This window comes from Panulirus ornatus, chromosome 23 (assembly GCF_036320965.1).
Source record: "Panulirus ornatus isolate Po-2019 chromosome 23, ASM3632096v1, whole genome shotgun sequence".
Lineage (NCBI taxonomy): Eukaryota > Metazoa > Arthropoda > Malacostraca > Decapoda > Palinuridae > Panulirus > Panulirus ornatus.
The window spans coordinates 18,388,727-18,415,290 of record NC_092246.1 but is presented as its reverse complement, the minus strand read 5'-3'; the positions used below and the strand labels follow the sequence as shown (position 1 = coordinate 18,415,290).

General features: G+C 41.9%; 2 protein-coding genes and 1 pseudogene across 2 annotated transcripts; all 3 read left to right on the top strand.

The window, feature by feature from the left end:
* Positions 1–2,409: 2,409 nt before the first annotated feature.
* On the top strand, positions 2,410–5,412 carry LOC139756840 (pseudohemocyanin-1-like). The gene is made up of 3 exons (XM_071676666.1): positions 2,410–2,531; positions 2,874–4,394; positions 4,609–5,412. Exons 1-3 carry the CDS (start codon positions 2,429–2,431, stop codon positions 5,043–5,045), a joined length of 2,061 nt encoding a protein of 686 aa, XP_071532767.1. The 5' UTR covers positions 2,410–2,428; the 3' UTR covers positions 5,046–5,412.
* Positions 5,413–10,493: 5,081 nt separating this feature from the next.
* LOC139756838 (pseudohemocyanin-1-like) lies at positions 10,494–13,506 on the top strand. Its single transcript, XM_071676663.1, has 3 exons — positions 10,494–10,607; positions 10,922–12,442; positions 12,657–13,506. The coding sequence occupies exons 1-3, from the start codon at positions 10,502–10,504 to the stop codon at positions 13,091–13,093; spliced, it is 2,064 nt and encodes a 687-aa protein (XP_071532764.1). The 5' UTR covers positions 10,494–10,501; the 3' UTR covers positions 13,094–13,506.
* A 5,839-nt stretch (positions 13,507–19,345) lies between these two features.
* On the top strand, positions 19,346–22,346 carry LOC139756837 (pseudohemocyanin-2-like; annotated as a pseudogene).
* The last annotated feature ends 4,218 nt before the right edge of the window (positions 22,347–26,564 follow it).

The following is a 26,564-nucleotide window of genomic DNA, read 5'->3' as shown; positions in this document are numbered from 1 at the left end:
TGCTTCTAGCAGCGTCCCTCCCACACCATATACTCTTAGAACCTTACAAAAAATATCTCTATCTACTCTATCATATGCTTATTCCAGATCCATAAATGCCATATTCAGTCCATTGTTTTTGCAAGTATTTCTCACAGACATTGTTCAAAGCAAACATCTAGTCCACACACTTCTGAAACCACACCACATCTGAAATCACGCTGCTCCTACCCAGTCTGATGCTCTTTACAATCTTTTACCCGCTCAAAGAATATCCTCCTATGCAACTTACCAGGTATACTGAACAAACTCATGTCTTTGTTGTTTGAACACTCACCTTCATCACCTTTGCCTTTATATATTGGCACTATACTTGATTTCAGCCAATCATCAGGCACTTCACTATGATCTATATATACAATGAATACCCTTACCAACTAATCAATTGCAAAGTCACCCCATCTCCTAATAAATTGAACTGCAGTTCCTTCCATCCAACCCCACAGACTCGCTGTAGTTCATCGTCTGCAAAGCTTTCGCCACCTACTCTCTTTTCACGGAGCTACTTTCCATGACTTTCATATGGCATACTAGCCCGGATCAAAACATCGTATATCTGGCACTATGATCATTTTTAAAGGAAGATGACAGTTCGAGTATTATGTAATCGAATACCCTTTGTCTGACACTAGTGAGCAGCGGGGTATCGACTAGTCATATCCCATACGCTCTCAAAACCGTCTTCTTTTTACAATATCTATCACATGAAATGTTGTTTGACCAGATGAAATGTGTTTTGTCTTATCGTCATTTTCACTCATTCTCGGAATACATGAACCGTGAAGTTCACACAAACACCACACATTTTCAGTTAAAAGCTTATAAATGATAAAAAGAAGAAAAAAGTTTATGTTTTTGTGTTGCATATGGATATGTTATTGAAGGTAATATTTGATCTGGCGACGACTTTCCCTTAAAGTTCGTGAGTTATTGTCTAGTGGCGAGGTCTCAAAGTCGGTAGGTGAATTGGCTGGGGTACTGCCTAATGACATGAAATTCGAGAGAATCTTGTAGAGGTAAGATAATGAATTCTTCTGTGGTGTAGTTGAGAGGTGTCGTAAGGCCCTACTTCTCCCTGTACTATGGTGAATTAAAGAGACAATAATCTCTTACCTAACTGATATCTCTTGTGAGCAGTCTTGTAGAGCTACGTCAATGCTTTTAATGTGTTCACTAAGATAACTGTTCGTGAGATTTACGCTATGTTGCTGTTGTATTAGGAGACCTTATCTCTGTTATTCATACATTTTAACAATGTTCGGTAACAATGAGGTTGATTGAAAAGGAATTCTACGCCAAACAAGATGTGACTTAAGGAACACTGCGAAATCAAATTCATCATCCAAGGCAAAAATGATTCATACGTCGGCATAAACATTGCCATCTGTTACGATATTCATAGCGGGCATGGTGAGCAGAAGATGAATATATTCTTATAACAGTAATGAGCTGTTAACAATGTCTTTTCACCTTCTAGTAAGCAGCAGACGTCGTGAATAAACATCCACTCACTCCACAGGCACATGGTGGAATATGAAGCAGCTCATCTTAGAAAGGTTAAGGATAAATGTATACCAGTGTACACGAATGTAGTAGACCGTGTTATAGATTGTCTTTTTCAGATAACATCAGCTTTCTTAAACAGTCGAAAAATTTGGACACTGTTCCGTTGAAATATCAATTGATAGTTGATTACATCATATGCGACTGTACAATCTCCAGAAGCATTAGATCAAAAATAGGGAAGCAGTCTAGAAAGAGATTTTATACAACTTTGACTTCACAGAATTAAATTGTGAAGCAAGCGAGATTTGTGTGGTAAGCATTCTTAGACGCTAGACAGAATGTCTGAGCCAATAAGATATCAATTACATAGTCACCTATAACCTATGAAGATGGCTCATTCAGATCTAAATTAGCTGATTTGACTTTCAGAATGATAAATTATATCTATCAGTATTACTCCAATTTCCTCGAAATAGTGAAAATAATTTACTGTTCCTTACGACTTCTCTCAACAGCTTTTGGCACAAAAATGCAGATTCTACTGAATTTTACAACAATGTTTTCATGGAATTCCGTGATTGAGAGAAAATTGTGCAAGCCCAGAAACATCTGTTTAAAGGTATACTTACTGGTTTATTCAGGAATCTACGAAAGTTCCATTTTATAATGAAATGATTGGGTTAACAGTGTACCTAAGTCTGTTGATAAGCTATGTCATACAACATCTAAAGATCTAAAAACTTGATAAGGAGAGGTCATCTGGGTATGAAGTGAGACGACGAAAAGGGGTGACATAACTACTGTTATCATGGTAGACCCAAGATGGTGGTAAGGACCAGCGGAGTATATAAGGCGGCGCGAATGCTCCACCGGCACCATCAGCATGAAGGTCTTGGTGTTGTTCGCTCTGGTGGCTGCGGCCGCTGCCTTGCCCGAACTCGGCTTGAAAGATCTCGCTGGTTACCAGGGAGATGAAGCTGCGGCTGGTTTGTATATTTGTTAACATTCAGTGACTTACAATAACTGGAAACCACACTAGGGGATTGTAGTTTCGTGATTATGATGAATTAAATTACTGATGGCAACTGTTGCGTAGCGAGTGAAGCAAGTATTAATGCTGATCATGATAAATTCATGGAACGATTATTATAACCTTTCACCAACAGAAATGCTGTGAAGAGTTTAGTCAAAATCGGTATAAGTTTGTGAACTCTAATTTGCGAAGCTAGAATAAGATTAATCTCTCAACATTTTTTTATGTATATAGATTCAACTTAAGAAAGAAATGGTAAGATATTCTTTCTGACGTTTTCATTTGTATGTTTCAGGAGTGGCTTTAGCCCAGAGGCAGCGCGACATCAATTATCTACTCTACAAGGTGTTCGAGCCTCTGCGGGATGAGAGGTTGAAGACATTTGCAGACACCTTTGACCCAGAGGCTGATGTTTCTCGCTACGCTGACGGTGGAGCCGCCGTTCATAAACTGATGGGAGAACTGAGGGCTGAGAGGCTTCAGAAGAAAGGACGAGTTGTGACAGCTCTCACCACACGCGACCGTGAGGAAGCACTCATGCTCTTTGAGGTTCTCATGCAGTGCCAGGACTGGGATACTGCTGTTGCTAGTGCTGCCTATTTCCGTGAGAGAATGAACGAGGGAGAGTTTATTTATGCTGGGTACGCAGCTGTCAAGCACTCTCCGCTTGGTGAGCACCTTGTGCTGCCACCCGTCTATGAGATCGTGCCACACTTCTTCATTGATTCTAGAGTCATGATGGATGCGTATAAAGCCAAGATGACTGGAACACCAGCCATGATCAAAATGGGCTTCAGAACTACCAAGAAGAATCCTGAGCAGAAAGTTGCTTACTTCGCTGAGGATATTGGTCTCAGTTCCCACTACGTAAACTGGCATATGGAATATCCCTTCTGGTGGAAAGACACCTACGGCCGTCACATTGAGCGTAAGGGTGAGATCTTCTTCTGGATACATCACCAGCTAACTAACCGCTTCGACGCCGAACGCATCTCGAACCACCTGAAAATTTCCGAGCCAATACGGGAGGATAAACCACTGAAAGAGGGATACTCTCCTCAGATTTCATACAAGAATGGTGTGGCATTCCCATCCCGCCCCGACGACGTCATGCTTGTGGATGTAGATGGTCTTCCCATGATTCGTGAGTTGGTGCAGCTTGAGAGCCGCATCCGCGATGCCATTGACCATGGATACATTATTGGCAAGGATGGGTCCATCATAGATATTAGGAATGAACGCGGTGTTGCTATCTTGGGTGATGTGATTGAGTCCTCTCTTTACAGCCCCAACCCTGAATACTACGGCTCTCTGAACAATATGGCTCACAAGGTGATTGCCCGTCAGGCTGATCCCCACGGAAAGTACGGCATGCCTCCCAATGTCATGGAGCACTACATGGGTGCTACTAGGGACCCCAGCTTCTATAAACTGCACAAGCGCATCGACAACCTCTTCAGAAAGCATAAAGATAGTCTTCCACCTTATACTAAAGAAGAACTTGTGCTCCCTGGTGTGGCCATTAGCAATGTAGCCATTGATGGTCCATTGGAGACCTACTTGGAAGACTATGAAATCATCCTTCCCAATCTTTTCGAGGATAGAGCGGAAACAGAGGTAGAAATTAGCGCAATGATGCCACGTCTGAGGCACAAAGATTTCTCCGTCAATATTGATGTTGTCAACAACAATGAGGCAGAAGTCTTGGCCACAGTGCGCATCATGGCCTGGCCACTTCGTGACGCTAACGGTGCTGAGTTTTCATTCGATGAGGGTCGTTGGCATGCTATCGAACTAGACAAGTCCTGGAAAAAACGTAAGTATAAAAGATCCTTTACTCTCGAATTGTAGAGAATGTCTTTATTTCTAAATATAATTTGTGATTATAGTTGAAAATAGAAAATGAAAATCTATGATGTAACTGAGGATAAAGCTATATTTGTCATGGTATATTTAATCTGTGATGACATGATTGTATATTAGCTTATTCAATTAATATAACAAGATATTTCTTTTTCATTTACTAACAGTGGCCCCTGGCGAGAACCACATCGTCCGCAAGTGCACTGAGGCCTCAGTGACGGTGCCTGACGTGCCAAGCATGAAGACTCTGATGGCTATGACTGAGGAGGCCCTTGCTGGTGGCACTGAACTGCATCTTGAACAGTTCGAGAGCGCCACTGGTCTGCCCAACAGGTTGCTCATACCCAAGGGCAACGCAGCTGGTGTGGAGTTCATGCTGGTGGTGGCTGTGACCGACGGTGCAGCTGACGCAGCCATTGAAGGCCTTCCCACAATGACCAAGTACCACCATTTGGGCGTGAAGGGAGTGTCCCCTGACAGGAAGCCCCTCGGCTACCCACTGGACCGTCGCGTCCCTGACGAACGTGTCTTCCGCGAGATCCCCAACTTCAAGGAGGCCATCGTCAAGGTCTACAACTACGGTGAACATATTCACCATCACTAAGAAATGTTTTGAAATTAACAGAAATAAAGTGATATGATTAAGAACTTGCCAAGGAACATTATTCACGAAAGTCAGAGTTTTAGCTCTATTACAGATTTTGCTATGATACAAATGTAGTCATATATTCTTTAGGATCCTAGATCGTATCAGAGAAAAGGTAAACATGCTCTTATATCACTCAGGTATGTTACGAGTCACGGAAGATGAACTTATCCCACTTAGAATGTAAAACGACAGAATTCCTGTATGCGATTATGAGAACCTTCAAGGAGACTGGCTAGGTATCATATGAGTCAGTTAAACGTTTGTGAATATACAGATGCCACTTTTGTGCATGATATGTATATAAAGAGCTGAAATTCCAACACTCTATGTTATCTTTTCACCTAAAAATCCATATAAAAAAAGACAAGAAGTTGATAGAGATGCTCTGTGGAAGGTATTAAGAATATATGGTGTGGGAGGAAAGTTGTTAGAAGCAGTGAAAAGTTTTTATCGAGGATGTAAGGCATGTGTACGTGTAGGAAGAGAGGAAAGTGATTGGTTCTCAGTGAATGTAGATTTGCGGCAGGGGTGTGTGATGTCTCCATGGTTGTTTAATTTGTTTATGGATGGGGTTGTTAGGGAGGTAAATGCAAGAGTTTTGGAAAGAGGGGCAAGTATGAAGTCTGTTGGGGATGAGAGAGTTTGGGAAGTGAATCAGTTGTTGTTCGCTGATGATACAGCGCTGGTGGCTGATTCATGTGAGAAACTGCAGAAGCTGGTGACTGAGTTTGGTAAAGTGTGTGGAAGAAGAAAGTTAAGAGTAAATGTGAATAAGAGCAAGGTTATTAGGTACAGTAGGGTTGAGGGTCAAGTCAATTGGGAGGTGAGTTTGAATGGAGAAAAACTGGAGGAAGTGAAGTGTTTTAGATATCTGGGAGTGGATCTGGCAGCGGATGGAACCATGGAAGCGGAAGTGGATCATAGGGTGGGGGAGGGGGCGAAAATTCTGGGGGCCTTGAAGAATGTGTGGAAGTCGAGAACATTATCTCGGAAAGCAAAAATGGGTATGTTTGAAGGAATAGTGGTTCCAACAATGTTGTATGGTTGCGAGGCGTGGGCTATGGATAGAGTTGTGCGCAGGAGGATGGATGTGCTGGAAATGAGATGTTTGAGGACAATGTGTGGTGTGAGGTGGTTTGATCGAGTGAGTAACGTAAGGGTAAGAGAGATGTGTGGAAATAAAAAGAGCGTGGTTGAGAGAGCAGAAGAGGGTGTTTTGAAGTGGTTTGGGCACATGGAGAGAATGAGTGAGGAAAGATTGACCAAGAGGATATATGTGTCGGAGGTGGAGGGAACGAGGAGAAGTGGGAGACCAAATTGGAGGTGGAAAGATGGAGTGAAAAAGATTTTGTGTGATCGGGGCCTGAACATGCAGGAGGGTGAAAGGAGGGCAAGGAATAGAGTGAATTGGAGCGATGTGGTATACCGGGGTTGACGTGCTGTCAGTGGATTGAATCAAGGCATGTGAAGCGTCTGGGGTAAACCATGGAAAGCTGTGTAGGTATGTATATTTGCGTGTGTGGACGTATGTATATACATGTGTATGGGGGGGGGGGGGGGTTGGGCCATTTCTTTCGTCCGTTTCCTTGCGCTACCTCGCAAACGCGGGAGACAGCGACAAAGTATAATAATAAATAAATAAATGAATAATATGTGTGTGTGTGTGTGTGTGTGTGTGTGTGTGTGTGTGTGTGTGTGTGTGTGTGTGTGAAGGTGAAATCGCAATTTAGTTGTTCAGATAATCTTTTTGATATGTATATTTCAACATATTTTCTACTAGATATTTCAAGGAAACAATCCACCTCATCATATCAGAACTATTCATAATGTTTTAGAATCCAAACACTAAAACACAGACTTATTCCTGTTAACGCCATGTCGAGGTGTACAATGGCCTGACCGTTAGAAAGTTGACGGGGTCAAGGGTTCCATTGTAGGAAATGTTGGCCTGGGTACCGAAGTGTGTGTGTTAGTGTTCAAATGTTTTTCTTGCGTTATCGTTACTTAACAATTCTTTCGATATGATTGGTCGATAATTGGATGTGCTTTAAAACTACCTAGGGACAAATTAAGTTTCTTAATATCATTAATTAAGGCAGGTTCAATGACGTCGCTGGTAGGATGATCAGATAATTGGTCTAATGTGATTGGGTTGTTATGGTCTTTAGGGTGATCGTGTTTTTATTGGCGCTGGATCGCATTACTGTGGTTGTGTCTGTGTACTGAGTGACTGTGTCAATAGCATCTCTCAGTTAGTGTTTTACTGGTCTGCCAAAGTATACATCTTTACATGCGATACAATTGACTGCTTAAACACTCCAAATTCTATGATGATTTGAACTACATTTGATTAAGGTTTTTACAGAAGGATCATGTACTGTAAAAAAAAAATGATGAATATAATTCATAGAGTTGGTAGGTTTCCTGTAGACCTTAAAGGATGCGTGATAAGATTCGCTAGAAATAAACATGACAAGATATGAAATTTGCCTTCGTTTTCCCATTGATTCTTGAATTTGATGGTGGAGTAAATGTTACCAAATTCATTATAGAAAAAAAAAGAATCACAGTCTTGGGAAGATGATGACCAGAAAGACCACACATCATTAACGTATCTTAGCCAGATTTTTGGGTGGCTACTAACTGAAGCTGGAATCTGAGTCTCAAAGTATTCCTTGAATGAGTTAGTGAGAATGGGACTAAGTGGATTTCCCACGGCTAAAGGAAATGTCTTTCTCTATAGATTGCCTTCATCATCTTGGAAAACATAATTGGAAATATAAAACTCTATAACGTCGATGAAAGTTTTTATGGGCAGGGGTAAGCACCACAGAGATCAAGTAATTTCTTTTCCTTAGGCATGTGATGGTTTCTTCAATGGGGACAATTAGTGAAGAGAGAATTCACATAAAACTATTGAGTTTATTTTCAGGCATAATGATGTTCTTAATCTTGATTACAAAATATATGTTTTTTATATAATAAGATGGGGAAATTTTTCCTTGAATATCACTAAAGTGTTTAGGTAACCATTTGGATGATTTATGATTGAAAGAATTAACAATCTAGATAATTAGAGTGAGGGGGATATCCACTGATGTATAAATCATGAAGGAAAGCTTTTCATATGCGACTTATGACGAAACTTTACAAACCTATATCATATGAATTTCATTTAAATGCTATCAAAACTAGAATACCTCAATACTGACGTTATTTCATATACTCAGAGAGCCTTATAAATCTATTTCACACCAATGAGCAGTGTAATGGAGGCACCACATCAACTGTATATTCACACTAACGTAAACCGATGCACTGAAAAATCTAGGAAATTTAGAGAATGGACTGTCATATGAAAAGAGTCTGGCAAATTTAGAGAACGGGCTATCATATGACACTATTTGCCACACTCAAAGATGGGTCAGTCTTATGAAAATGTTGTGGGACACTCGGAAATCTGCCCATCTGATGAGAACGGCTTATTTCCTCAGAATTCGGGCCGTGCCAAACTTGGAGGTGGTGAACCTTTACACAGAACCCAAGTGTATTCCCGAACTTGGAAGCCGTTGCTATGGAGGTACGGGTCTAAGGCGTTTGCTGCTAATGGCCTGTGGAACCTGAGGACGTTTCCTTATCTTACTATGAATCTTGTGTGAAGTGAGTTGAGTTATCGTTATAATGTACCGTTGACCTTATGTAATCCACGCATGAGAGGACAGTCGAGATGATTCATAGTGTGCAGACAGACATGTGATCTCACTGAAGGTGATAATGGGTCATTAACTTACTTGGATGAAAGTTTGTATGTGGAAACACACGTTCACATGGGTACCTGGTGTGTGTGTGTGTGTGTGTGTGTGTGTGTGTGTGTGTGTGTATGCACAAATAAAAGAGGAAAGCCATGATACATATACATAACGTTAAAAGACAGAGTTGCATGAGTTTAACAGTGTTTCACCGTAATATAAAACACACACACACACACACACACACACACACACACACACACACACACACACACACACACACACACACACACACACACATACACACAGACACAGACACACACATACACACACATTTATTGGTGAGGACCAGTACCAGCTGTATTTTCTAATTTGTCTCAACATTCTTTTCGTTGCATTTGTATTTCTGTCATTTGAGTAAGGTGCTGGTTAGTGACGTCTGTATTATATTGCTGTGGTATATGTATCAGTAGGACCTACCCGTGTTGGTCACATACATTAAGGATACTCAGTTCCACCTAGACTGAGACAATTTTGTGCCGAAATTGAATATGTGAACTAGCTAACAATCCCCGAAATCACATTCATAATCTTGGGTAATAATGATTTTTTACGATGGAAATTATAATTCTATCTGGTACAATGTTTTCGGCAGACATAGTGAGCAGTAGACGAAGAAAAGTTAAAGCTACACTGATGTACTGGCGATATTTTTGCAGCGCTGCTGAGCAGCTACCAAACTTTTTCTTTACACTTCGTAGCAGAAAACGGCATGAACATACGTCCACTCACATCACGGGGAGGTCAAAGATAGATATATATTTAGTGTACGCAACTGTGGAGTTGATTCATTTGTTCAAATGGAATTATCTTTCGTGATCCGGTCCCAAAATATGGCCACTGGTGTGAGGAAATGTCAGACAACAATCATTTCAATTCGACGCGACTGCATTTGGCTCTGAAACTCTAAATCAAAAATAAGTTAGGTAGTCTAGAAAACGGTTTTCAAACAACTTTTGGCATCTTATGAATTGAATTCAAAAGAAAACGACATTCATATGTTAAACGTTCTTAGACGCTCAAATAAGGCAGACTTCTGCATTTCATACCGACAAAATATCTAGTTCAACGAGGTATCAGTTACTGGGTCACGTATGAAATATAATGAAAGGTATTTTCAGCTTTCGAAGACTTGACCTTCATGCTGATCATTTATGCTTAATCAACAGTACCTCACAGTCTTCGAGGCATTCAAAAAGATTTACAGCACTATTCGATATGCTTCAGCAAGTTTTAGCTTAAAATGCAAATATTATCTGTACTTTATAACACTATCTACTTTCAGTTCTGTGCACGAAGGAAAATTGTGCACACTCAGAACATATGCTTAGAAGCATGTTTACTTGCTTATTACGACATTTACTAAGGTTCCTTGCATGATGAATGTGTGAGGTTAGTAATGTACCCAAGTCTAATTGTAATCTATGTCACACAACGCTTGTAGGTCTTAAAACTAGATAAGGTGAGGTCATCAGTGGGTGAACCAAAACGACAGAAAGAGGTGACATAACCAATGTTATCAGAGTTGACCTATATGACCCGACAGCAGTGAGATCAGCTAGGTATATAAGGAGGTGCGAACCTTCCTCCAGCACCATCAGCATGAAGGTCTTGGTGTTGTTCGCTCTGGTGGCTGCGGCCGCTGCCTTGCCCGAACTCGGCTTGAAAGATCTCTCTGGCTACCAGGGAGATGAAGCTGCTACGGCTGGTGAGTATAACCAGTATCATTCACTGACTTATGATAACTGGAGATTGTTGGAGACTGTAGTTGGATAGTAGGTCTAATACTATTGTTGACACCAATTGTTGTGTCGAGATTGTGGCAACTACAGTGACTAATATTGATAGAATGACTTTTATACTTGTCACCGACACAATGTCTGTGTGGAGACTGTAGTCACATGATGAATATTGTTGTATACACAACTTTCAGAATCTATGATATTCTACATTTCTCATGTATGTACAATTAATTTGAGAAATGATAATAGGACACTCCTAATACTTTTTTGTACGTCTCAGGCGTGCCTGTAGCCCTGAGGCAGCGTGACATCAATTATCTACTCTACAAGGTGTATGAACCCCTGAGGGACGAGCGGTTGAAAACATTTGCAGACACCTTTGACCCAGAAGCTGATGTTTCCCGCTACGCTGACGGTGGAGCTGCCGTTCATAAACTGATGGGAGAACTGAGGGCTGAGAGGCTTCAGAAGAAAGGACGAATTGTGACAGCTCTCACCACCCGCGACCGTGAGGAAGCACTCATGCTCTTTGAGGTTCTCATGCAGTGCCAGGACTGGGATACTGCTGTTGCTAATGCTGCCTATTTCCGTGAGAGAATGAACGAGGGAGAGTTTATTTATGCTGGGTACGCAGCTGTCAAGCACTCTCCGCTCGGTGAGCACCTTGTGCTGCCACCCGTCTATGAGATCGTGCCACATTTGTTCATAGATTCTAAAGTCCTGATGGATGCTTGTAAAGCCAGGATGACTGGCACACCAGCCATGATCAAAATGGGCTTCACAGGCACCAAGAAGAATCCTGAGCAGAAAGTTGCATACTTTTCTGAGGACATTGGTCTCAGTACCCACTACGTGAACTGGCATATGGAATATCCCTTCTGGTGGAAGGACACTTACGGCCGTCACATTGAGCGCAAGGGTGAGATCTTCTTCTGGATACATCACCAGCTAACTAACCGCTTCGACGCCGAACGCATTTCCAACCACCTGAAAATTTCCGAGCCAATACGGGAGGATAAACCACTGAAAGAGGGATACGCTCCTCAGATTTCATACAAGAATGGTGTGGCATTCCCATCCCGCCCCGACGACGTCATGCTTGTGGATGTAGATGGTCTTCCCATGATTCGTGAGTTGGTGCAGCTTGAGAGCCGCATCCGCGATGCCATTGACCATGGATACATTATTGGCAAGGATGGGTCCATCATAGATATTAGGAATGAACGCGGTGTTGCTATCTTGGGTGATGTGATTGAGTCCTCTCTTTACAGCCCCAACCCTGAATACTACGGCTCTCTGAACAATATGGCTCACAAGGTGATTGCCCGTCAGGCTGATCCCCACGGAAAGTACGGCATGCCTCCCAATGTCATGGAGCACTACATGGGTGCTACTAGGGACCCCAGCTTCTATAAACTGCACAAGCGCATCGACAACCTCTTCAGAAAGCATAAAGATAGTCTTCCACCTTATACTAAAGAAGAACTTGTGCTCCCCGGTGTGGCCATTGGCGACGTAGCCATCGACGGCCCATTGGAGACATACTTGGAGGACTATGAAGTCACCCTTCATAATCTTTTCGAAGACAGAGCTGAAACAGAGGTAGAAATTAGAGCAATGATGCCACGTCTGAGGCACAAAGATTTCTCCGTCAATATTGATGTAGTCAACAACAATGAGGCAGAAGTCTTGGCCACAGTGCGCATCATGGCGTGGCCACTTCGTGACGCTAACGGTGCTGAGCTTTCATTCGATGAGGGTCGTTGGCGTGCTATCGAACTTGACAAGTCCTGGAAAAAACGTAAGTATAAAAGCTTTCTTAGTGTCATATTGTAGAGAATATCTGATTTTCTAGATACATTCTGTGATTACACCAGGATAAAAAATAAAGGATCTCTGATGAAACTGAGGGTAGAGCTATATCTCTCATGATATATGAAATCTATTGTAATATAATGGCATATTTAGCTTAATTCAGTACTGTAACAGGATATTCCTTTTTCGTTTACTAACAGTGGCCCCTGGCGATAACAAAATCATCCGCAAGTGCACTGAGGCCTCAGTGACGGTGCCTGACGTGCCAAGCATGAAGACTCTGATGGCTATGACTGAAGAGGCCGTTGCTGCTGGCACTGAACTGCATCTTGAACAGTTCGAGAGCGCCACTGGTCTGCCCAGCAGGTTGCTCATACCCAAGGGCAACGCAGCTGGTGTGGAGTTCATGCTGGTGGTGGCTGTGACCGACGGTGCAGCTGACGCAGCCATTGAAGGCCTTCCCACCATGACCAAGTACCACCACTTGGGCGTCAAGGGTGTCCTCCCTGACAAGAAGCCCCTTGGCTACCCACTGGACCGTCGAGTCCCTGACGAACGTGTCTTCCGCGAGATCCCTAACTTCAAGGAAGCCATCGTCAAGGTCTATAACTATGGCGAACACATTCATCATCACTAAAATATCTAAGAATAAGAACAGGAAAAATCTGAATCGTTTCATTGAAAATTTCTATTCTAAAGTTTGAGTTTTAGTTCTGCTACGTATTTTGTTGATACATGAAACAAATTGCGTTCATATTTTACGAATCACTAATTCTATCGGGGGAAAAAGAGGAACGTTGTCCATCATTTATTCGATCAATTTACAGTTTATTGAGGATGAAATTAGGTTAGTTGGAATGTGAACCTATAAGAGTCTTCTTTAAGATAATGAATGCCTTAAGAAGGTTGGCTAAGTTTCTTTTCAGTACCCATATTGGCACATCCTTTGTTGTACGTGTTGCAGTTCTGATACAGAATATCCTTTTGCCATCTTCATGTATATCACGTCAATAAAGTGGATAACGTGCTAATAGAGCTATAATTCTATAACTGTGTGTTTTTTCTTTCATCTTGAAAATCTGTTTGGAATGGCTGAAACATTTATTGATGAAAACCCACGAAGAAGAAAATGAGGTGATAACAAGTAGTGGTGATGTGAGAAGGAGATGGAGTGAGTATTTTGAAGGTTTGTTGAATGTGTTTGATGATAGAGTGGCAGATATAGGGTATTTTGGTCGAGGTGGTGTGCAAAGTGAGAGGGTTAGGGAAAATGATTTGGTAAACAGAGAAGAGGTAGTAAAAGCTTTGCGGAAGATGAAAGCCGGCAAGGCAGCAGGTTTGGATGGTATTGCAGTGGAATTTATTAAAAAAGGGGGAGACTGTATTATTGACTGGTTGGTAAGGTTATTTGATGTATGTATGATTCATGGTGAGGTGCCTGAGGATTGGCGGAATGCGTGCATAGTGCCATTGTATAAAGGCAAAGGGGATAAGAGTGAGTGCTCAAATTACAGAGGTATAAGTTTGTTGTGTATTCCTGGTAAATTATATGGGAGGGTATTGATTGAGAGGGTGAAGGCATGTACAGAGCATCAGATTGGAGAAGAGCAGTGTGGTTTCAGAAGTGGTAGAGGATGTGTGGATCAGGTGTTTGCTTTGAAGAATGCATGTGAGAAATACTTAGAAAAGCAAATGGATTTGTATGTAGCATTTATGGATCTGGAGAAGCCATATGATAGAGTTGATAGAGATACTCTGTGGAAGGTACTAAGAATATATGGTGTGGGAGGCAAGTTGCTAGAAGCAGTGAAAAGTTTTTATCGAGGATGTAAGGCATGTGTACGTGTTGGAAGAGAGGAAAGTGATTGGTTCTCAGTGAATGTAGGCTTGCGGCAGGGGTGTGTGATGTCTCCATGGTTGTTTAATTTGTTTATGGATGGGGTTGTTAGGGAGGTGAATGCAAGAGTTTTGGAAAGAGGGGCAAGTATGCAGTCTGTTGTGGATGAGAGAGCTTGGGAAGTGAGTCAGTTGTTGTTCGCTGATGATACAGCGCTGTCTCCCGCGTTTGTGAGGTAGCGCAAGGAAACAGAGGAAAGAAATGGCCCAACTACCCACATACACATGTATATACATACACGTCTACACACGCAAATATACATACCCATACATCTCAATTTACACATATATATACACACACAGACACATACATATATACACATGCACACAATTCACACTGTCTGCCTTTATTCATTTTCATCGCCACCTCGCCACACATGGAATAACATCCCCCTTCCCCCTCATGTGTGCGAGGTAGCGCTAGGAAAAGACAACAAAGGCCCCATTCGTTCACACTCAGTCTCTAGCTGTCATACAGTAATGCTCGAAACCACAGCTCCCTTTCCACATCCAGGCCCTACAGAACTTTCCATGGTTTACCCCAGACGTTTCACATGCCCTGATTCAATCCACTGACAGCCCGTCAACCCCGGTATACCACATCGATCCAATTCACTCTATTCCTTGCCCGCCTTTCACCCTCCTGCATGTTCAGGCCCCAACCACTCAAAATCTTTTTCACTCCATCTTTCCACCTCCAATTTGGTCTCCCACTTCTCCTCGTTCCCTCCACCTCCGACACATATATCCTCTTGGTCAATCTTTCCTCACTCATTCTCTCCATTTGCCCAAACCATTTAAAAATACCCTCTTCTGCTCTCTCAACCACGCTCTTTTTATTTCAATACATCTCTCTTACCCTTACATTACTTACTCGATCAAACCACCTCACACCACATATTGTCCTCAAACATCTCATTTCCAGCACATCCACCCTCCTGGGCACAACTCTATCCATAGCCCACGCCTCGCAACCATACAACATTGTTGGAACCACTATTCCTCCAAACATAGTCATTTTTGCTTTCGGAGATAATGTTCTCGACTTCCACACATTCTTCAAGGCTCCCAGGATTTTCGCCCCCTCCCCCACCCTATGATTCACTTCCGCTTCCATGGTTCCATCCGCTGCCAGATCCACTCCCAGATATCTAAGACACTTTACTTCCTCCAGTTTTTCTCCATTCAAACTTACCTCCCAAACTTACCATGGAAAGTTGTGTGGGGTCTGGATGTGGAAAGAGAGCTGTGGTTTCGGGCATTATTGCATGACAGCTAGAGACTGAGTGTGAACGAATGGGGCCTTTGTTGTCTTTTCCTAGCGCTACCTCGCACACATGAGGGGAGAGGGGGATGGTATTCCATGTGTGGCGAGGTGGCGATGGGAATGAATAAAGGTAGACAGTGTGAATTGTGTGCATGGGTATATATGTATGTGTCTGTGTGTGTATATATATGTGTACATTGAGATGTATAGGTATGTATATTTGCGTGTGTGGACGTGTATATGTATATATACATGTGTATGGGGGTGGGTTGGGCCATTTCTTCCGTCTGTTTCCTTGCGGTACCTCGCAAACGCGGGAGACAGCGACAAAGCAAAATAAATAGAGAATAAATAAATATATATATATATATATATATATATATATATATATATATATATATATATATATATATATATATATATATATATATATATATATATATATATATATGTTAGAATCTTTTCCTAAATTGCATGGATATGAAACTTCACCACACGTATAAGGCAGTAAGATCTAGGATATAGAATGCTATCTTAGTCTATATGCTCGAGCAATAGCGGCATTCGTAATAAGGATTTGTACTAAGATGAATCAACGCTGGCATCTAATTTTACGTCATTATAGAGGTAAAAGAAATCTCTTTCTACCTAGCATGCATTGTTATGTACGCAACGTACTCCTCAGATACACACACACACACACACACACACACACACACACACACACACGCACACACATACACACACACGCGCGCGCGCACAGAAATCAGCTAATGTAGTCAGTGAGTGGCAAGGTCCCGTCCCAGTCATATGATAAGGACCGCGCCGTGCTGAGTCTTCAATGTTTACTCACAGCTCAGCATCCTCGAGCGTGCTAGCGGTTACCGAGCAGTGATACACAGTGTCGACCGTCTGTCCCAGCCTGTCTGGGTTACCTGATGAACTCCCTTATCATTACATGAGTCTCGTGAGATCCAGACGCTAGAGTCATCATTTATATTTGTTTACTGTTGCACGAAATCACGCGTGTGCGGTGGACTGGCCACTTGATCCAGAGTGTGTGGAGAGGCAATTGATTTCAGTACTGCTGATGATGGGACGAAGACTAACCTTTGTTGGTTGTCTTTTATGTTGATGATGCTGCCAACGCCATCATCACTACACCTCATTGGCTCATCTTAGGGGCTGCGGATTTATTTCTCTTGCAGTACAACTCTTCCTACAGATAGGTATATAGAAATGCACCAACACTACCATATAGGCTAACTTCTTTGGTCGACCTTGAAACTAGACTGGGTCATTTTGGGGTAAGGTCGGGAATGCATACTCGCTACACCTTTACTATACTACATCTTCAATGCATCCTCATCTTCGCTAACTTACATCACTATATTCTTAACTTCACCACACCATAATCACCACACCTTCATCGTCAGTATGCCCTCGTCTTTGTACTCTTTTGCTCATTACAAACTCATTTTCATTACATTCTTATCTTAAACACACCATAGTCTTTACTGCACCTTCATCGTCCCTACCTCTATATCTACATTTACATTAAAGCTTTATATTATTTTTTTGCTATGCTTCGTCTAGGACCGGCTATACTCTTGTCCTCACACTCTCCTAATCATCAAAATCCACTGACTTTCACTGAGGTGGGTTCACTCTTTGTTCACTGTGTTCAGTACATCATCATCTTCAGAACATTATTGTCTTTACTAAGCTAGGATCACTATACTCTTCTACACTACACTTTCATCTTCATAGTTTCCTCACCACCATCTTCGTAATATGGTTATTTCCTTTAATGTAGGCTCACTATTTTTATTTTCTCTTCACCATAACCTTACCCTTTTGAGCCTTGGATCATTTTTCGTTTAACATACTGTTCCTGACTACGCATTCATATTCAGTGCAAAGGCATTTTCTCTACACCCCAAACTATATACCCTCACCTTCACTGCTAAGGTCATCAATAAACTCTCATCAATAAATCTTCGATATTACTAACGAACCTTTGACCTAAGGGTTTGGGATGAGGTCAAAATCTACATTTTTTCTTACAGAGTCACAGGAAGAACTACAGGTAGACGCACAAAACGCCATCATGAGATGTTTGAGGACAATATGTGGTGTGAGGTGGTTTGATCGAGTAAGTAATGAAAGGATAAGAGAGATGTGTGGTTATAAAAAGAGTGTGGTTGAGAGAGAAGAAGAGGGTGTGTTGAAATGGTTTGGTTACATGGAGAGAATGAGTGAGGAAAGATTGACAAAAAGGATATATGTATCAGAGGTGGAGGGAACGAGAAGTGGGAGACCAAATTGGAGGTGGAAGGATGGAGTGAAAAAGATTTTGAGCGATCGGGGCCTGAACATGCAGGATGGTGAAAGGCGTGCAAAGAATAGAGTGAATTGGAACAATGTGGTATACCGGGGTCGACGTGCTGTCAATGGATTGAACCAGGGCATGTGAAGCGTCTGGAGTAAACCATGGAAAATTGTGTGGGGCCTGGATGTGGAAAGGGAGCTGTGGTTTCGGTGCATTATACATGATAGCTAGAGACTAAGTATAAACGAATGTGGCCTTTGTTGTCTTTTCCGAGCGCTACCTCGCGCGCGCGTGCGGAGGGAGAGGGGTGTCATTTCATGTGTGGCGGGATGGCGACGGGAATGAATAAAGGCAGCAAGAATTATGTACATGTGTTTATATGTATATGTCTGTGTATGTATATGTATGTGTACGTTGAAAGGTATAGGTACGTTGAAATGTATAGGTAAGTATATGTGCGTGTGTGGACGTGTATGTATGTACCTATGTATGTAGGTGGGGAGGACCATTTTTTTGTTTGTACATATATATGGATATATATGTACCATGCCTTTTGCTTCTACGTATTATATGCACACATATCCCGCAGCTTAAGCCAGCTATTGATTTTATCGACCAGATCCAAAGGGGAGTATGAACATCTGGGTTGGGTGTTCGTGCAGTTCGGGTGTGGTGAAGATGACTGCACATCGCACCGGAAGCGAATCACTTGGCTAGGAGTTTGTTACATTTTCTACAGAATGGTTCCAAATACGTTTGGCTTCACAGACTTTGAATTTGAAGTGGCACTTGCATGGTTATAATCAATTTCGCCAACTCGCGATACATCTTTAACTCGTAAGATACGAACAAAATAATGACCAGTTATAGGGTCACCTATAATTTATTCACAGCAAGCTTTTTCAGATTCAGATAAGCTTATTTAACCTTCAGGCTGAAAGAATTAAAATTCTAACTAATCATCATGACACTTCAGGACTCAAAGCTCTCAGAACAATGTATTTCTTCAATCGATCTGTGTCTCAACATTTCACAAGTTAAAAAAATGCAAATATTTCGCTTGGAGATTTATGATAATGTCTAGACTTGAACCTATACAAGAGGGGACTGGACACGTACAGAATATTCTCTGTTCGGAGGAAGTTTCACAAGTGTTTAGTCACCTACGACTGCGACATTTTACGAATATGAGATAGGATTGATAAAGTACCTTTCTCTAATAATCACCTGTGTCACACGACATTTGAAGGCTTTCAAACAAGATAGGGAAAAGTCCTTAGTTGGCAAAGATAGGTAACAGAAAGAAGCGGCAAAGCAACTGTTATCACTGGCGGAGCAGGATGGTCCGCCGGCGTTGGGAACCAGTGGGGTATATAAGGCAGTGCGAGAGCTCCTTCGGCACCATCAACATGAAGGCCTTGGTGTTGTTCGCTCTGGTGGCTACGGCCGCTGCCTGGCCAGAATTTGGCTTTGAACGTTCCACCGGTTCCCAAACATCATCAGGTGGTTAGTATACTTTTTGGCAACCTCTAACAGTTGTAATATGTGAGTAAGCTTGAAGATTGTGGTGTAGTGATTATGAAAAACACAATTACTAAGACAGAAAGTGAATTTTATGCTCATGATCACTGATCTAGACAGAATGATAGACTCTCGCAGCCGGTCACCAACACAAATACTGGAAGGTGAATTCGATGAAATTAAGAATAATTTATATTGTCAAATTTTCAAGTCTGCTATGTCATTGCTCTAGGTATGTAATGTAATGAAATGTAATGTAATGAAATGTAATTAATGTAATGAAATGATTAATCAGTGCTTTTAATGCTTGCATTTGTTTGTGTTTTAGGCGAGTCTTTAGCAAAGAGGCAGCGTGACATCAACCACCTTCTCTACAAGGTGTACGAGCCTCTTCGTGATGAGAGGTTGAAGACCTTTAGCAGCACTTTTAACCCAGAAGGCTGAACTCTCCCATTACGACGACGGTGGAGCTGCCGTTCAAAAGCTTATGAGGGAATTGAAGGCTGAAAGGCTTCAGAAGAAAGGACGTATCATGACAGCTCTGACCCCCCGTGATCTCAAGGAAGCACTCATGCTCTTTGAGGTTCTCCTGTATTGCAAAGACTGGGAAACTGTCATAGCTAATGCTGCCTACTTCCGAGAACAAATGAATGAGGAACAGTTTGTTTACGCTGTGTACGCAGCTGTGAAACACATCCCGATCTTTGAGCAAGTTGTGCTGCCACCGTTGTATGAGATTGTTCCTCACTTCTACACAAATAACACATTGATCCTGGAAGCGTATAAGGCCAAGATGAGTGGCAGACCAGTCAAACTGAACATGAACTTTACGGGCACAAAGAAGAATCCTGAACGGCAAGTTGCCTACTTTGCTGAGGACATTGGTCTCAGTACCCACTACGCTAACTGGCATATAGAATATCCTTTCTGGTGGAACGACACTTTCGGCCGTCACATTGAGCGTAAGGGTGAGATCTTCTTCTGGATACATCACCAGCTTACAAACCGCTTCGACGCAGAGCGCATTTCTAACCACTTGAAGATTTCCGAACCACTTTGGGTAAATGAGCCCCTTAAAGAGGGCTTCGCTCCCCAAATATCATACAAGAATGGTGTGCCATTCCCATCCCGCCCCGATAACATGATGCTTGTAGATGTGGAAGGTCTTCCTATGATTCATGAGTTAGTGCACTATGAGAACCGCATTCTTGATGCCATCGACCATGGATATATCATTGCCAAGAATGGGTCAGTCATAGATATTAAGAACGAACGTGGCATTGCTATCTTGGGTGATGTGATTGAGTCCTCTCTGTACAGCCCCAACCGTGAGTTCTACGGCTCTTTGAAAAACATGGCTCACAAAGTGATTGCCCGTCAGGCTGATCCCCAGGGGAAGTACGGCATGCCTCCAAGTGTCATGGAACACTATATGGCAGCTATTCGTGACCCAAGCTTCTATAAGTTGCACAAGCGCATCGACAACATCTTCAGAAAGCATAAAGATAGTCTTCCACCTTATACTAAGGAAGAACTCGTGTTCCCTGGCGTGGCCATTAACAGTGTAGCCATCGATGGTCCTTTGGAGACATACTTGGAAGACTATGAATTTAGTCTTGTCAATGTTTTCGAGGACAAAATAGACACAGAGGTGAAAGTTAGCACAATTATCCCACGTCTTAGGCACAAAGATTTTGGTTTTAATATCAATGTACTTAACAACAATAAGGAGAAGGTCATGGCCACAGTGCGCATCATGGCCTGGCCACATCGTTACGCTACCGGCGCTCAGCTTTCTTTCAACGAGGGCCGTTGGCACGCCATTGAACTAGACAAGTTCTGGGTACCTCGTAAGTATACAGTATTTTTAGGAGTCTTTTCCTAAAAAGCTTTCGTTTTCTGTCGTTTGTATATTTAGTACAAAGAAATTGAATGAGAAATACCAGTAAATTGTTGGCGATGATGACATTGTAAGGAAAGGTTTATATTTCAAGATGTATCAAACATATGATATAAATATGATGAAATACCTTAGTTTATTACAGTAATGAATTAGGATATTCACAGTTTCCATCTTCCAACAGTGACCCCTGGCGAGAACCACATCGTCCGCAAGAGCAGTGATGCTTCGGTGACGGTGCCTGACGTGCCCAGCTTCAAGACTCTGATGCGTAAGACTGAGGAGGCCGTTGCTGCTGGCACCGACCTGCATCTTCATCAGTTCGAGAGCGCCACTGGGCTTCCCAATAGGCTATTGATACCCAAAGGCAACAAAGCTGGTGTGGAGTTCATACTGGTGGTGGCTGTGACCGACGGTGCAGCTGACGCAGCCATTGAAGGTCTTCCCAACATGACCAAGTTCCACTACTATGACGTCAAGGGGGTGTCTCCTGACAAGAAGCCCTTCGGCTACCCACTGGACCGTCGTATCCCTGAAGAGCACGTCTTCCACGAGATCCCCAACATCAAGGAGACCATCGTCAAGGTCTACAACCATGGCGAACATATCCGACATGAATAAAAAGTCTGAATTATTTTCTCAACAAACGATTAAAAAGTGAAGAAGATTTTAATGTAAAAATCTCCAGTTATGGTGTTAAAGATTTAGGTTTGCTATATGATTTATCAACACTTTGTGTAAGTGCATTTGCGTTTAATAGATGATAGCTGATTGTGTAAGGGAAAATATGAAGACATATGTTTATTCATTCGTGCAAGTTTCAAGTTATCAAAAATTATATTTTTTGATCACAATAGATATTTGAGAGAACCTGTATAGGCTCATATGAAGAGTCCTTTTTCACGTTGCTCCTTCAAATGGAATATAATTGCCATCTTCATCTATACAATATGAATAAAAAGTTAAACCTCTAATACTATATGTTATCTCTACCTTAAATTCCCTTTAAAAAAGATCTAAACTATTTTGATATGATATTGTGAAGAAGCTGAGGTCTGATATCGCAATATATTGCTACCTAGTTAAGCCTTGCCGATCCTTGAAAGTATATATATGAACATATATATGAATATATATATATATATATATATATATATATATATATATATATATATATATATATATATATATATATATATATATATATATATATATATATATATATATATATATATATATATTTTCTCTTTCTCCCCTATCCCTGGGGATAGGGGAGAAAGAATACTTCCCACGTATTCCCTGCTTGTCGTAGAAGGCGACTAAAAGGGGAGGGAGCGGGGGGCTGGAAATCCTACCCGCTCGTTTTTTTTTGATTTTCCAAAAGAAGGAACAGAGAATGAGGCCAGGTGAGGATATTCCCTCAGAGGCCCAGTCCTCTGTTCTTAACGCTACACTTGCTAACGCGGGAAATGGCGAATAGTATGAAAGAAAAAAAAGATATATATATATATATATATATATATATATATATATATATATATATATATATATATATAGAACATACAAACCTCCAACATCCAGGATCGAGCCCGGGACCCTAATGCGATCATAGTCTGTGCGATCATAGCCTAGCGGTAGCGCTCCCGCCTGTTGCACATTGTACAAAGGCAAAGGGGATAAGAGTGAGTGCTCAAATTACAGAGGTATAAGTTTGTTGAGTATTCCTGGTAAATTATATGGGAGGGTATTGATTGAGAGGGTGAAGGCATGTACAGAGCATCAGATTGGGGAAGAGCAGTGTGGTTTCAGAAGTGGTAGAGGATGTGTGGATCAGGTGTTTGCTTTGAAGAATGTATGTGAGAAATACTTAGAAAAGCAAATGGATTTGTATGTAGCATTTATGGATCTGGAGAAGGCATATGATAGAGTTGATAGAGATGCTCTGTGGAAGGTATTAAGAATATATGGTGTGGGAGGAAAGTTGTTAGAAGCAGTGAAAAGTTTTTATCAAGGATGTAAGGCATGTGTACGTGTAGGAAGAGAGGAAAGTGATTGGTTCTCAGTGAATGTAGGTTTGCGGCAGGGGTGTGTGATGTCTCCATGGTTGTTTAATTTGTTTATGGATGGGGTTGTTAGGGAGGTAAATGCAAGAGTTTTGGAAAGAGGGGCAAGTATGAAGTCTGTTGGGGATGAGAGAGCTTGGGAAGTGAGTCAGTTGTTGTTCGCTGATGATACAGCGCTGGTGGCTGATTCATGTGAGAAACTGCAGAAGCTGGTGACTGAGTTTGGTAAAGTGTGTGGAAGAAGAAAGTTAAGAGTAAATGTGAATAAGATCAAGGTTATTAGGTACAGTAGGGTTGAGGGTCAAGTCAATTGGGAGGTGAGTTTGAATGGAGAAAAACTGGAGGAAGTGAAGTGTTTTAGATATCTGGGAGTGGATCTGGCAGCGGATGGAACCATGGAAGCGGAAGTGGATCATAGGGTGGGGGAGGGGGCGAAAATTCTGAGGGCTTTGAAGAATGTGTGGAAGTCGAGAACATTATCTCAGAAAGCAAAAATGGGTATGTTTGAAGGAATAGTGGTTCCAACAATGTTGTATGGTTGCGAGGCGTGGGCTATGGATAGAGTTGTGCGCAGGAGGATGGATGTGCTGGAAATGAGATGTTTGAGGACAATGTGTGGTGTGAGGTGGTTTGATCGAGTGAGTAACGTAAGGGTAAGAGAGATGTGTGGAAATAAAAAGAGCGTGGTTGAGAGAGCAGAAGAGGGTGTTTTGAAGTGGTTTGGGCACATGGAGAGAATGAGTGAGGAAAGATTGACCAAGAGGATATATGTGTCGGAGGTGGAGGGAACGAGGAGAAGAGGGAGACCAAATTGGAGGTGGAAAGATGGAGTGAAAAGATTTTGTGTGATCGGGGCCTGAACATGCAGGAGGGTGAAAGGAGGGCAAGGAATAGAGTGAATTGGATCGATGTGGTATACCGGGGTTGACGTGCTGTCAGTGGATTGAATCAAGGCATGTGAAGCATCTGGGGTAAACCATGGAAAGCTGTGTAGGTATGTATATTTGCGTGTGTGGACGTATGTATATACATGTGTATGGGGGGGGGTTTGGGCCATTTCTTTCGTCTGTTTCCTTGCGCTACCTCGCAAACGCGGGAGACAGCGACAAAGTATAATAAATAAATATAAATAAAATATATATATATATATATATATATATATATATATATATATATATATATATATATTTTTTTTTTTTTCATACATATTTGCCATTTCACACATTAGCATGGTAGTCTCAAGAACAGAGGACAGCTTTAGAGGAAAAATCCTCCCTTGTTCTCTGTTCCCTCTTTTAGAAAAGGAAAACAGCAGGAGAGAAAATCGAGCCCCTCGCTCCTATTCCTTTAATTCGCCTTCTACGACACGTAGGGAATACATAGGCAGTACTCTATATGTAAGATGTATATCACAAGCTTGCCCTCCAACAGCCACAACTCGATCTCAGGACCTTTACATGGTAGTCGGGAACGCGTACTGCTCGGTCTAGGCCCCATTGCTCATGAATGTTTTGTTAGACGAAGGGTATTCAATTACTTGTAATCGAATAGTCATATCCCTGTTAGGAACAATCATAGCCAAGCGATTTGCGTTACTGACCACAATGCAAAGGTCCTGCGTTCGAGTCCTATCTGTTGGAGGATATTATGTGTTCTCTGTAAATGAGCTTTCATATGCATTATACTCATATGTATATCATATGAATATGTATAACTTAGCCTGAGCCAGGTACCCATTTTATCGACCAACCCCTAGGGGTGGAAGAACAGCTGGGTTGACCGTGGGTCGACTGCCGCATCCAGGATTCGAACTTATGTACTCGACCCTAAGCAGCCTGTGAATACGTCACGGCTAGGAACCCTAACCGCTACGCCATGTAAGAGGTAACATTTACTGTCTAGTCGTTGACAATATAAAGCATCGACTCCTGTGACGTCTCCCAAGAACTGTGACGTCTCCCAAGAACTGTGACGTCTCCCAAGAACTGTGACGTCTCCCAAGAACTGTGACGTCTCCCAAGAACTGTGACGTCTCCTAAGAACTGTGACGTCTCCCAAGAACTGTGACGTCTCCCAAGAACTGTGACGTCTCCCAAGAGCTGTGACGTCTCCCAAGAGCTGTGACGTCTCCCAAGAGCTAAGCCCCACATACCTTTCTGTGGATTCTTCTAACCTGTTCATATATCCTGGTTCAGCCCTTTGATGAAAGGTAGTCTGATATATCCCACATCGTTTCCAATTTACTTCATCCCATTCACAGCCACCTGCATGTTCAAACCCTGATAACTTGATTCATCTTCCACCCCAACCTTACATCTTATCCTTCTAGTCCCCTCCTTGTTCTTTCAACATCTGGTACGTATATCCTCTTACTCAGTCTTTCCTCACTCATCCTCTCTGTTCTTCCAAACCATAAGAACAGACCCCTCTTTAGTTCTCTCAGCCATACCCTTTTTACTACCACATGTACCCTGTCATGCACACTGTCATTTCATACCCGAACAAGTTATTCGGAGACAGGAAAAGACCAAATTGGTGGAAGATGGACGTTATTAAGAACTTATGAATGAATGAAAGTGGGGGGTGATGTGTTACCAAGATATGTATATACATTCCATGAATAATCAAGTTACACAATTGGGTTAACTAACTCTTGTTGCTCGTGAGCCTAACCGATATATAATCTACATAGAGAGTGTGAGTTATCATACCTGCTTTTCAGTTAGTTACCAGCCTGAAGTAGAAGGCACTGGGAATACTTTCCTTTGGAAGTGCACGCTACAGGACGCGTGCATTGCTAAGTAAGGGTTTATTCTGTCACGGATAAAACCTGAATATCATATTTCGAAAGGAAACTAATCGACATGATGAGTAAAATGAATAGTTCTTTTTGTCTCTGTAAAGTAAAAAGTTATGTGTAATTGGTTAGTCATGATGTTAAAGATGAATCCGTTTCAGTGAGATTAAGAAGAAGGTTTATGCCAAATTTGATGATATGATATAGTTGAGTCATCTATGCATGAAACTCATCCTGAGCAGGTATGAATTTTCCGTTGGCTATTATAGTATCATTTAGCAAGGTGTTCTGGGCAGGTTTGATATACAGTACATAAACTAACTAAAGATTAC